Source organism: Tympanuchus pallidicinctus, unplaced genomic scaffold (genome assembly GCF_026119805.1).
Source record: "Tympanuchus pallidicinctus isolate F22 unplaced genomic scaffold, pur_lepc_1.0 scaffold11, whole genome shotgun sequence".
In the NCBI taxonomy this organism is placed as follows: Eukaryota; Metazoa; Chordata; class Aves; order Galliformes; family Phasianidae; genus Tympanuchus; species Tympanuchus pallidicinctus.
In genome coordinates this window covers 18,536,761-18,549,428 of record NW_026294627.1, presented here as the reverse complement: position 1 = coordinate 18,549,428, position 12,668 = coordinate 18,536,761, and the positions used below count along the sequence as shown (strand labels likewise).

General features: G+C 44.5%; 1 protein-coding gene across 4 annotated transcripts in view; it reads left to right on the top strand.

Annotated features, from left to right (window-relative positions):
• SLC7A1 (solute carrier family 7 member 1) overlaps positions 1-12,668 on the top strand; it is a 61,285-nt gene that overhangs the window by 43,308 nt on the left and 5,309 nt on the right. For all 4 annotated transcript variants that reach the window (XR_008203557.1, XM_052671429.1, XM_052671427.1 and 1 more), the window contains 8 exons: positions 370-544; positions 2,318-2,442; positions 3,958-4,180; positions 5,025-5,164; positions 6,671-6,773; positions 8,886-9,097; positions 9,440-9,588; positions 11,930-12,038. Coding sequence is in view for 3 of the 4 variants with exons in the window: in XM_052671429.1 (XP_052527389.1) it covers positions 370-544; positions 2,318-2,442; positions 3,958-4,180; positions 5,025-5,164; positions 6,671-6,773; positions 8,886-9,097; positions 9,440-9,588; positions 11,930-12,038 (1,236 nt within the window). In the remaining variant the exon portion in view is untranslated. The remainder of the gene's footprint in view (positions 1-369; positions 545-2,317; positions 2,443-3,957; positions 4,181-5,024; positions 5,165-6,670; positions 6,774-8,885; positions 9,098-9,439; positions 9,589-11,929; positions 12,039-12,668) is intronic.

The following is a 12,668-nucleotide window of genomic DNA, read 5'->3' as shown; positions in this document are numbered from 1 at the left end:
GCTCCTTCCTGAGAAACCACCTGTGGTGCTTTCTCCAGATGGCTGGGTGGAGTGTGTGGCTGTATCTGGATGCACAGCGTGGTGCTGTGAGGTGAAACTTTACCTGGAGCATGTGCCAAATTGGCATGCTGTGTGGGAACGTGTGTCACATCAGTAATGTGTGGGCAGGAGTCCCCGTCAGCTTTCCCAGTGACTTAATCCTGGCCTACCTGAGCTGCCTGGCTTTGTGGAGGAGCAGAAATACTACAGTGGGCAAAGCTCAGCGTTGATGTTTTCAGTAAGTGAGCTGTTGTGCTGCCTTCAGCAGCCCCCCGTGCTGCTCTGCTGGTGAAATACCTGACTGCATATTTTCTGTTTTTTTTTTCCCAGGACTTTTAACCTTTGGTGTGAAGGAATCTGCCCTGGTGAACAAAGTGTTCACCTGCATCAACATCCTCGTCATCGGCTTTGTCGTGGTCTCCGGCTTCGTGAAAGGATCTGTGAAAAACTGGCACTTGACTGAACAGGACATTTACAATACCAGCCATGGCACTCATGGAGACAAGTAAGTCAGACCTTGTCTTTTCAGATTTAAAATTGATGTATATTCATCATTTTCCTCCTGTTTACAGGAGGATTTGTGAGAGATCCAGGGAGCCTGTGAATGGTATGGTTCCCTCCTTTACCAAATTCCAGTGTTGTGACTGGAGTTCAAAGGGTAGAGAAAAGAGCTTTGCAGATAACCTCAGACTCAGGGCTGCCCCAGGCTGACTGTTGTGCTTGTATTAAGCCTTGACCAAGTACAGCTGTGTAGTTTTTTTGGACACCTTGGTCATTTCCTTGAAGAATGATTGTATTTATGGAGACCTTGTCCCAGATGCATGAGAAGGTAGGAGGCAAGTTGCAGATTATTTTAATGTGTTGCAGCAGACATATCACAAATCCATTTTTAATGACATTTTGCTACTTGGCCAAAATCCTATATTCCTACACAAGACCAAAATTAAGGAGCTTATAAGGGCAGCCTGTGATACAAGGCCATTCATTTTTTGCTTGAGATTGTTCAATACATATGACTGCTCTCTTGTCTTTTGATTGTCTCCGCATACATCAGCTCAGTCCTGGCTTGCTATCTAACCCCTTCATGCTGGTCTGCAAGGAAACACAGTTTGGCACAACTTGGAGAGATTTATAAATATTGCATGGCTCTAGTTTGGCTTGTATACAAGCCACTTATTGAGCTTCTCTGCAAAATTCAGCCTGCTGTGAACTTCTTCCCTGTGAACAAATTGCTTCTGTAGGAGAGGTTCCCCCTCCTTCCCTCCTGCTATTCCCAAGCAAGTAGCAATTAGTGCAGTAGCTTTAAAGTACAACTGTAGCTCTTTCACCCATAGCTCTTACTATTTTTGTAATGTCTATCTGGGGTTTACTTTATCGTTATTTCCAGAGTAATCCATATCTGGGTTGTACTATTTCTGTAAATAACAAGTGAGCTTTCATCCCTCAGTGGAAGTTCTACAAGAGAGTTTGGATGATTCTTCCTGATAAGATCTGCAGTTTTGGGATTTCCCTTAATTTAATTGCCGTAATTCATCATGACAAAGGCTTCTCTCTCAATTTTGAGTGGCCTCAGTTAACTTGAACTGAGGGGTGTTATAGACAGTGTTTCAACACAGACAGTTGTATCTCAGGCTTTGATGCTGAGTGCAGGGGAGTCACTAAATGTCTGTCTGTTGACTTTAATGAACTTAGAATCCGGCTCAGCAAAGCATTTGATGTTTCAGAGGTGCAGGCACCTCTCCTCCCTCAGCACAACATGCAGAATTTGGATACAAAGTTGGCATAGGGAATTTTGAAGTTGAGGGTGGAGCACGGGGTGGATTTTAGGCTGTCTCAGCACCCTGCATTGCTTTTTGGTGTCTGCTCACGCTTTACCTGAATCCATCTTAGGTGAACAGTGCATAGTTCACATTTTTGTTTGACTTCAGTGTTAAGGATTACATGTTGAGCTTTTTCAAAAGCTTCATTATATATATAAACACAATAATAGTAAGAGAGGAATCTTAATGTTCGTTGTAGCCAAGACATCTTTATCCCCACCAGAAAAACAGATGATGGGAATAAACAGAACCGTTTTTATTCCATGCATTCCCCAAACTGCTGCAGGCCAGTCCAGAGCTCAGCAGTGGGTAGGGCTTAGCATTTTGCCCCGTATTTGTAGTGAAAAGCAGAGCATGTTCCTTTGAACTCCAGCTGTGGGTGTCACTATGAGCTGTATGAAAAGTTTTGTTGTTCCCACCCAGGCAGAATGCTTCTAACCCAGTGCCATGCTTTTTAGTCAAACACAGGGAGAAAAGCTCTATGGTGTTGGAGGGTTTATGCCTTATGGATTGAAAGGAGTCCTCTCAGGGGCAGCCACATGTTTTTATGCTTTCGTGGGATTTGACTGTATTGCTACAACAGGTAAGATGGAGGGCATCTTCATTCCAGTTGTGAACCTGGTTGCTGGTTGATTGGCTTTTGGTGTTATTGTGCAGCACAGATAATCAGGAATCCAGGATGCTGCTTTCATTATTCCTGTGTTAATTTCAGTCCATAATATATTATTGACTCAGCTGCTTCTGATAATCAGAGTGCTGAGTATAGACAAGTCCCTGGGTGCATGAATGTTGCCATCTAGCTGCTGTGGCAGGCTGCATAACCCATCAAAAGAGCTTTTTTTCTTCTTTGCCTCCAGTCCCACAGTTGCTCACTGATAGCACTAACCAGGTCCAGCTCTATAGAAAACATGGCCAGTTGTACTGATCTGACATACAAGAAAAACCAGATTCAGATGCTTTGTGTGACTTAAAGAGTTTGGACATCCCACTCCAGATGATGCTTTAATCAGGTTATTCTGGAATAGGATGCTTCAGTGCCTTCAACTGAAGGTGCTCCATTGGTGTAGTGTATTTAAAGAGACACAGAAAGAGAGCACTTCTCAGGAGGAGTCTGCACTCTAAAGCTGTGCCTCAAAATGAAAGGGAGTTTTTTATCTCCAAGGGTTCAGAGATCTCCTTCTGAGAAAGAAGCCATCAGTATTGTCGCATTTCTCCTGGCTTAGAAGAATCTAATTCCCTCAGAGAAAGGAAGGATTATCCTTAATTTCACATTTGACAAGAGCTGAGGAACAGAGAGGGGAGATAATTACAAAGACAGATAAAATAGTACTGCCTTGTGTTCCAAGATGTTTGAGAAATGCTATAGCTCCATTACTTCAGCTAGCCCCAGGGCCCCTCCGTGGAGAAGCTCATTAATCTGGCTTTGACTTAGAGGTTTATGGGTCTCTGCTTATTGGTTCATCCTCCTGAAATGCCAAGCTTCAGAAATGTACACTTTCTGAGAAGAGCAGCTCTGCAGGACAGAGAAGGCTCACAACTGTTTCTTAATTAATCATTGCCTGAATTGGGAGGTTCTTTTTAACACATTTGTCCCAGTTTGGTAGTCCAAAATTTTCTGTAAAGAAAATAGAGGGTTTTTTTTTGAGAAGGATTTCCAAAGACCCATATGATTTTCAGGTGTGCCATCAAAGTAACTTTCCCTGGAACTGGGTATGTAGGGTGCTCTTGCCACAGTGCAGTTGCTTTGGTGGAGATATATACTGAAATTCTCTCCCAAATATTTGCCCCAGAATTGTGTGATCATTTTTTGTCTTGTCACGTGACTGCTGAGCTGTTTTTGGAGCCATGCTATCAGTGGCACTGCAGGAGTAGTTGGTGATAAATTAACTCTTTGGAGAAGGAACTGCTTTTAATCCAAATTGTTTCTGTGTCTGGGTTTACAAGTCCTCCACAGATGTTTATGTCAGGAGTGACAGGAGCAGCAGAACTGGGAGCAAACAGCCAGTCTGGGGTATGTGAAGGGCACCTTAGGCCATGATAGTAGGCTTTGATAGATCGTGCTTGTCCATGAGCTGATATTTCAATTTCTTTCTTCTAGGTGAGGAGGTGAAAAACCCTCAGAAGGCCATTCCTATTGGCATTGTGGCATCTCTGCTCATCTGCTTTGTGGCTTATTTTGGTGTGTCAGCTGCCCTGACACTCATGATGCCTTACTACCAGCTGGATACCAATAGCCCATTACCCAATGCCTTTAAGTATGTGGGTTGGGATGGAGCCAATTATGCAGTGGCAGTTGGTTCCCTATGTGCACTTTCTACGAGGTGAGACACTGCTTTTCCCTTGTGCCTCTTTTACAGCAAATGCTTATCTCCATCTTCTTAACAAAATGCTGCACACTGGGGCTGTGTAGTGGCTCAGTTTGTTTGCCTTCATCACGTTCCCCTGGGTCATTACTAGAAGAGCTAGATCAGGGACAAAACTTAGAGCTTCTGACATCAAAAAGGCCAGGATTTCGCCCTGTGATAAATTTCAGAGATGTGTGTGACCAATATAACTTCAGAAACTCCTGTCTTAGCAGCAAACCCAATAGGTGCCCAGTAGGTGGAATATGAATCCAGAATCAGTGAGTCAAGAAGACAGCTTTGTAGTGCAAACACAGTTTGCTTGCAAAACATCCTGGCCTGCTGGGATAAAACATGTCAGGTAGTGTAGGGGGCATCTTCTGGAGCATGTGGGGCTTACCATATCCAGGGCAGTCTGTCTGCAGGTTACCTCCAGGACAGCTATCTGGCCAGGAGGCAAGGCAGGCTGGATGCGGAGTATGTCATGTTCTTATGCACTGTGGAGCTCTTTTTCAGATCAACTTAGACATATGCAATTAGATGAGCAACTCATAGAGGCTCGTAGAAGTTAGGGTGTTTTGCCACCTGAGTATCAGGCTGCTTTTATGTCCCATTGCTAAGTTTAGATATCCAAAATCATGCAGCTGTAACTTAGTTTCCAGCTACTAGCAACGTGGGCATTCAGAGGGAGCCTTTTAAAGAAGCTGAAGTGATTGAGAGCCACCCGTTTCAGTTTGTAGTGCCGTCAATTTGATTGCTTTTTTGTGCTTGAGCCCTGCTGGAGGTGTTCTAAGCAGATTATTTCCCCCTTCTTTGTTCTTAGTCTCCTTGGCTCCATGTTTCCAATGCCTCGAATAATTTATGCCATGGCAGAAGATGGACTTCTTTTTAAATTTTTGGCAAAAGTCAATGAGAAGAGGAAAACTCCAATAATTGCTACAGTGACATCAGGAGCTGTTGCAGGTAACATTCTGAGACTTGATGCACGAGTGGAGCAGAGACATAATCTCATCCTAGGAGCAGATAAATCCTCCTGATGCTAGCCCACTTATTAATCGGATACATTGCACAGCGGGATTTCCCAGAGCATGGCCCAGGTTTCCAAAGCCTGGGAAAGCAAGGGCAGGATGAGTGCAAATAGCTCACTGCATGTCTGTGCTTCTTGCTCAGAGCTCGTTGCTGATATCCTGCCTCGTGCCAAGAGCTGCCTTCATCCACTCCCTGCGTGCTCTGTCAGCTTTACAAATAATTAACCCCCTGCAGTGGCAGCCAGCTGTGCCTCAGCATCCCTGTGGCCATTGGCCCGGCTTGGCTGCAGGCTCTGTGCACTGTGTGTCTGTAGGTGGATGCTCAGTGGAAGACGCCGGAGCAGCTGGAGACAAGCAGATGGACCCTGTGACACAGACATTTGTTAATCAGTTTATCACAGCTGGTCACAATCCTGTCCTCTCCTTCCTTCTGTCCCAAGAATAGGGGAATTTAACCTAACAGACAACAAAGATGAGTGGCTTATACTCTTCTCACAGCCACCCCCCTTCCTCACAGCACCTAGCAAGCAGAAGGGTGTTGCTGCTTTTTCTTTACCTTCTGCCATCCAAATCTGGGATAAGCCACTGGTGTAGAATGTGCCACCTTTGAGGCGTTGTTACCAAAGTGCTATGATGAGCTCTAAGCTGCAGCCTGGGCCCTGCAGAGTTTTTCATACAGCTGCTTCGCTGCCACCTTTATTTTCAGGGAACCTTGAGCCCACAGTGGGGAATAAAGAGCCAGAGAAAGAAAGGAATTTGGTTTGCCTTCTCTTCAGATTACCCTATTGTGGTTTACAGCATGCAGGACCAAAGTGCAACCAGAGCTGCAGATATGGGGAGCATTAGAAGCTTGAGACTTTGCTTTGCTTTGGCTGTCGAGTTTGAGGCAGTGCATTAGAGACAGACTGGCTCAGGTTCAGCTTTGAAACCCTTTATACAATGGTCTGTACAACAGAGAGTTGCCCAGCAAGACTGTGAAGGCAAAATAATCTGTAAGAGATGGTAGGCTGCATGGTCTCAGGGCTGCTACAGCTACGATTGGGGATTCAGGCAGTGAGGCTATGGTTTAAACACTTGCTCACTGCTCATGATTAGAGAGGAATGTCACTTCAGCTTTGCTTCTCATACAGGCATATCATAGGATGCCCTTGTTTCAGAATACCCATATATGTAGAACAGGCTGGCATTCTACTGTAAGAAATGGTTCCTTTGCTTCCAGTTTGTGAGACTGTGCTGTGACATCCTGTGAGGCTCAGGGGGTTAAAGGCAATTGGCATTCATTGAGTCTTCCCTGTCCCCATATCAGCATGGCTTGGGCTCCCTGGATTTCCCTTGCCAGGTCCTGAGCAACAGTCACACTTATGCTGTTGTCATTAATGCTTCAATACATATTGTGCTGTGTTGGTGTTTTCTTCCCTTTCACTTTCCTCTCCTCCCACAGCTATTATGGCCTTTCTCTTCGACTTGAAAGACCTTGTGGATCTCATGTCTATTGGGACCCTCCTGGCTTACTCGTTGGTGGCAGCCTGCGTATTGGTATTGAGGTATGGATGTAGAAGTAGCCTCACACAGACAGAAACCCACACTCTGCAGTTGGATGCCCTCTTTATTTCTGTAGACCCAGTGACACAGAACTATGGTTGAGAGTATGAAAGACTCATTTCTTCAACGTCATGGGGAACTGTACTCGTTGGAGGTGCAAGAGCATCCTCTGAGCTTGGTTAGCTCCTGGTCCATGCCATCATACCAGCTGTCAGACGTCAGACCCTGAATGTCCTAGGAGATGTGCTGGTGGGTAAGAGTGACATGAGTGGTCCAGGATGTCTGCTTCATTGTTACGCTTGTTCCCACTGAGGATACAGTTTCAGGCTGTCTTTTGAAAGGGACTTAATGAGCAAATAGGCTTTTGAAAGGTGTCTCTGTCAGCACAGAGGTACTGTGCTGAGAGCATTGGAAGGAGCTGTTGTGAGCAGCTTGTCCTTGGACATCTGGACCCGTTTTGGTGTCTGAAAAAAAGAACCAGCTAATGATCAACTGCATGGAGGTTCCTTGTTCCTCTGAGGCCCTAGAGTGAGAGTTCAGCTGCACACACCTCAGCACCAAGGCAAGATATGGCTGTATTGCTTGTGAGTTTTACCTTTGGTCTGCATCCTTGAGAAGGTCAGCAAAGATACCCTTCAGTCAGCAGTGAAGTTGCTGCCAATTGTGTCAGGCAGTAAGGTAGTCATTGTAAAGTCTAGCATCAGCAGTGAAGCTGAGCAGGTTTTTGCAGGATCAGTGACTCAATGCATGTCTATAAAAAGAGCTGAACTCCCATAGCTTCCCCAAAATAAGATGACGATTGAGTATCTTAATTGCTTGGCACCTCATGGACAACAGCACTCCACCCAGGAGGACTGAGTTTTGAAGATGTTGCTGAAAAATATCTTCATGTGTTCACTGAGTTATTCAGAGTCTAGTGAATGTTTTTTACCTGCTCACAGCAAATGCGTTGAACTAAGAACGGGTTTCAGCTGACGAAGGGCCGGCGTTGTATTTTAATACCATTGCTCTGTGCCTGTGCCATCCACCATGCCCCCCTGTACAGAGCCAGAGGATTTTTCTCGTCCTTCATACCTTCCCTTTGGCTTCTTGGCTTCCTCTTCTCCATATAGCTATAAATGGCTTCTTAATTTGCTTTTGCAAGCTGCAGTCCTTATGATATGGCACTTTCCCCATCATAGATTTGTGGAGCTGACAGACAACCTTGCAGCAGCCTGGGCAGCTGATTTAGCTGCCTTTTGAAGGAACAACTAAATTGTTTCTGAAGCTGTAGGGTGCTGTGACTAATGCCCTGCTGTGGCTGGACCCAAGGATTTCACTGCATTTCACAATTCACATGTCACAGAAGATCTCATTGTCATCATATCTCCACAGGACTGATCTTAAGGGGTCTAGCAAAATGGCCCTTTCCTTAGGCCTGTGGCTGAGAGTCTCCTGCAAAACTTTATTTTAAAAGACAGTTAAAGAATGTTTGTTCTGTCTGGATCCATGTGGTGGTGACTTGTTGAATGAAGTGTTATCCATGTATGCAACAAAAAATTACAGATCTTTGTTTACTTCTTCCTTCATTATGAGGCAGTAGATGGCAGTAGCAGAAGAGACTGATACAGAGGAGATCAGGGCACAGAGAATGTCACTGTGTGCTGTGATCAGCAGCTGCTAGGATGTGATATCTGCTGAGCTGTTAGTTCAGTTGCTTCCACACCAAAACATCATCTCATGAAGATGAGGGCTTAACAGCCAAAGATCACCCCATAGGCTGATGCTACCTGATTGTTCTCCTGCCTATTGCTTCTCCAGTCCTCCCTGCTACCACCCTGTCATATTCTGGTGGTCAGAGTGGTAGGGTTTCTGAAAGGGAATACTGTCCATCTTAGAACATTGGCATTGCAAACAAGCTTAAAGTGATGATAGCTGACTGTATTTACTCGTGTAATTGGTTTTGTAATTCCACATAAAGTCTTTGTTATTCCTAGCATTGTCCTCTGAAATAGAAGGCTGTAGACATTACATATGCTTGTTCTGATGCTAGAAAGATCTAGGTTGCAGTCAGTGTGCTGTGTGGTACCCTGCACCAAACCAAGAAGCTCTTTGTTTTGCTTCTCTTTTCCTAGGTATCAGCCAGAGCAGCCTAATTTGGCGTACCAGATGGCTCGAACAACAGAGGAGACAGATAACAATGAGTCTGTGAGCACGAGTGAGTCTCAGACAGGATTTCTGCCAGAGGAAGAGGAGAAATGTTCCCTCAAAGCCATACTGTGTCCCCCAAATTCAGACCCTTCCAAGTTCTCTGGCTTGGTGGTGAACATCTCCACCTGCATCATTGGTAAGTACGAGGCAGTGTGGCTGTGGGGCAGTGAGCCAGCTGGGTGATCGTTGTGCTCACCATGGTGGGAGGGCTCACTTCCTTGCTTGTTAAGGATTGCTTGCAATTTCAATGAGATCTGAGGATCTACAGGTTCAAATGAAGACTTCAAAAGCAATACACAGATTAGCTATGTGAGGCTGTGTAGGGAAAAGGTATTTGTATTTTCTTGTTTTCAAGTTTTGTTTGCTATGCTTTCAGATTTTGCATTGCCTGCTTGTGGTTTGGTGTTTTTTTGTTCTTTTTTTTTCCCTCTTGCTAAAAAAAATGAAGCATTGGTAAGCTTTTGGTGTCTGTTCACAGGTTTCCTTATCGTGGGCAGCTGTGTCTTGACTGCCCTCGAGCCAAGCACGCTGATAAAGGCAGTATGGATTATTGCTGCAATCCTTGTTCTCGTTATCAGCTTCATTGTATGGAAACAACCTGAAAGCAAAACTAAGCTTTCCTTTAAGGTGAGTGTCCCGGGAGGTGAAGTTAGAAAAGAGCTTTTCTGAAGGTGGCTGGAGGAGGCAATGCACGTTGTGTGTATCAGGAGGGACTTGGCCAAACGGTGACACAGAGAATGTAAGCGTACAGGTGTGTCCAGCAGCACCCCAGGGGAATAAGCAAACTCAGCATAGAAAATGGGGCTGAAAGAGTTAGCTGAGAGCTTTGGGAGGGAATTAGGAGAGGAAGTCATGAGCTATCAGATCAGAGATGGCCATAGAAGACTTAGAAAGAAATGTAAATGGAACTGGAGTCCAGGAGAAGCTGAGAGGACAGAGCCTGATCTAGAGATGTGGCCAGATGAGAGGTGTTTTTGAAACAGATGGCTATAACTTGTGGAAGAAACAGAGACCAGAGGGAAAGGGAATGCTTTTCAGCAGATCAGAATGGCCACATGAGATTGTAGCTATGGGAGAGAGAACCAAAGTAGCAAGATTGTGCATGGAGATCAAAGGGGCACCCGGTCAAAAACATCAGTTCTTCTTCCAGCTCCATCAGATGGAGTGTGTGTGTGGACCGATGTGAAAGGGTGGCTCAGTCCTTTAACCAGTCCTTTCACCTCCAGGGAAAGGACACCAGCCCTTCTCCTTGTCATGTTCGAAGTACTTTGTTGTCCTTTAGCTGGCAAGCTTTTCCCAATAGCTTACTCTAAATTTCCACAGTGCACATTTAGCTGTTATTTTCATGCTCTGCTGTTAGCTATGAAGGGATGACCAGTCTCTCTTTAACAGAATTAAGTAGGAGGAACTCTTGGCATTTTCCTGCCTTGCTCAAGCACGCTATCCTTTATACTGACAAATACAGATCACTTTTCAGTATTATCCTGCAGGTCATGTTTCATCATATGGGTTGCAGGCTATTTCTCCAATTTATAAAGGCTGTTTGGGTTTCTAATCCTTTCCTCTAAAGTGCTCTCATTTTCACTGCTCTTACAGTTAGTGTTTGCAGCTCATCTTGAGTTTGTGGTCCCAAAAGTGGAAACAGAAGTGTGCAGGAGCAGAAAACTTAAGAACTGCTGTCTGGGCTGTATATTTGGAACTTAATTCTAAGAGTCTCTTTGCCTGACACTCAGGATATTTTATCTCCCTTTTTTTTTTTTCCTTCAGGCACTCCTCTGTCCAAGGAAAAAATACAATTTTACCTGTCAGAGCTAAATCTGTAATGGCTGTTTCTTATCTCCTTGTTGTCTTTTAGGCATTTACAGCCTAACTGCTTTGTGATTTTTCTCCAGAATCTCTCTGGGAATCCAAGGCTGACTGGTTTGTTTCCCAGTTGCTCTCCTATATTTCTTTTTAATAGGTCATTTGTCTTTCTTCCCCAGATTTTGGAGACCTTCCAGGTCTACCAAGAGCTCTCAAAGAAGCCTACTACTAATGTTTTAAAGATCATTCAGCAATCTTTAGCTACATACCTCACCATCCTAGGGAAATGTCATTTATCCCTGCTATTTGACAATGCCTAATTTAGGAGAATATTATTCTTCTCTTTTTCAACTTGTGTGCCCATCCCCTGCTTAATGATGTGAATGGCTGGTTGCCATGAATGTGGTGTCTTTTCTTTTTTTGTGTGAAATTGAATTCAGTAAAGGCTTAATATATTTCAGCCTTTTTATTTTTTGTAAATCTCCTTTTCCTTACAGGTGAAGGAAATCCCTTCCGTTTTCCTCTCAGTTCCACCATGTTCACAGACCTTTGTCCTCCTCAATTTCGTCTGTCCACACCTCTGCTATTTCTTCGCATTCTGTTTTTTGCTTTTTGGCTTTATGGTATTCTGATTTTCTGATCACTGAAGCACTGTTGGTGTAGCTGCTCTGGTCTTTTACAGTATTTCCTGCTTTTCTTCCGTTCTGGAGTTATTTCACAGAATCACACAAGATCACACAGTTGCTGAGGTTGGAAGGGGCACCTCAAGAGCTCATCCCCCTGCTGTGTACTGCTTAACAGCTACAGTACCTGCTGGGTGAAGTTCCTCCTCTCACCTTTGCTTAACCCTCTCCTGGTCTTCAGTTGGTTCCTGCCACAGTGCTACCCATGGTGTTCTTCTTAGCTTGTTGGAGCTGAAGTTGGCTTCTTGTCTCCTTCCAAACCACAGAGCTAGGACAGCCCTTCTTAAAATGGACTGGAGTGATGTGAGTGGTGGTCACACAGGGGACTCATGTCCAGTAGTTAGATCTAACTTTGCCTTTTCTCAGATCCAACAGCTGGGGTGATGGTAGCACCTATCACATCCCATTAGCAAGGGATGCAACGTTCTTGCCTGCCCTCTGCTCTGCCCTGCAGATGTAATGTATCCCTCTTGCTTTTTCAGGTACCTCTTCTGCCCCTTCTTCCTATCGTGAGTATTTTTGTGAATGTTTACCTCATGATGCAGCTAGACCTAGGCACGTGGATAAGGTTTGCAGTCTGGATGCTCATAGGTGAGTTCAAAAGAGAAGAAAAATATGTGTTCAAAGTCTTGAGACTTTGTTAACTATAAATTTGCTGTAGCATTCCAGGGAGGGATTCTGCACTCTAAACTGTTGGGTGACCTCTGTGACTTCGTTGAAGCCATTTAGGCAGTGTGTCTCTAGCTTTGTCTTAAATTTAAGGGTCATAATACTCTTGTGAGGACAAAACAACAACCTATCATGCAGCTTATGTGCTTCTTCCATAATGATTTCATGGTCAGCTACATATATATATACATATATATATATTTTTTTTAATGCAGTTTTGTTAGTTTGTGTGTGTTTGTACTCGGAGTACAGAGTACACAGGGAAGATGTTGAGCAGTATGTGGCCTGGTATTGTGATTGACTGCCTGATCGATTTATGGTCATCTGACAGGAGCTTTACCAGGATACTGCTTTGTAGCTTCTTCCTGCAGTGGTAGGAGACTTGCAGGGTCAAAGACAGATGAATTGGGATTGTTCAGCCTGGAGAAGAGGAGCCTCAAGAGAGACCTTATTGCTGTCTACAGTTGTCTGAAAGGAGGTTGTGGTGAGGGTGGGGGGTTGACTCTTCTCCCAGATTACAGTGATGAGAGGGAATGGCCTCAAGTTGCACCA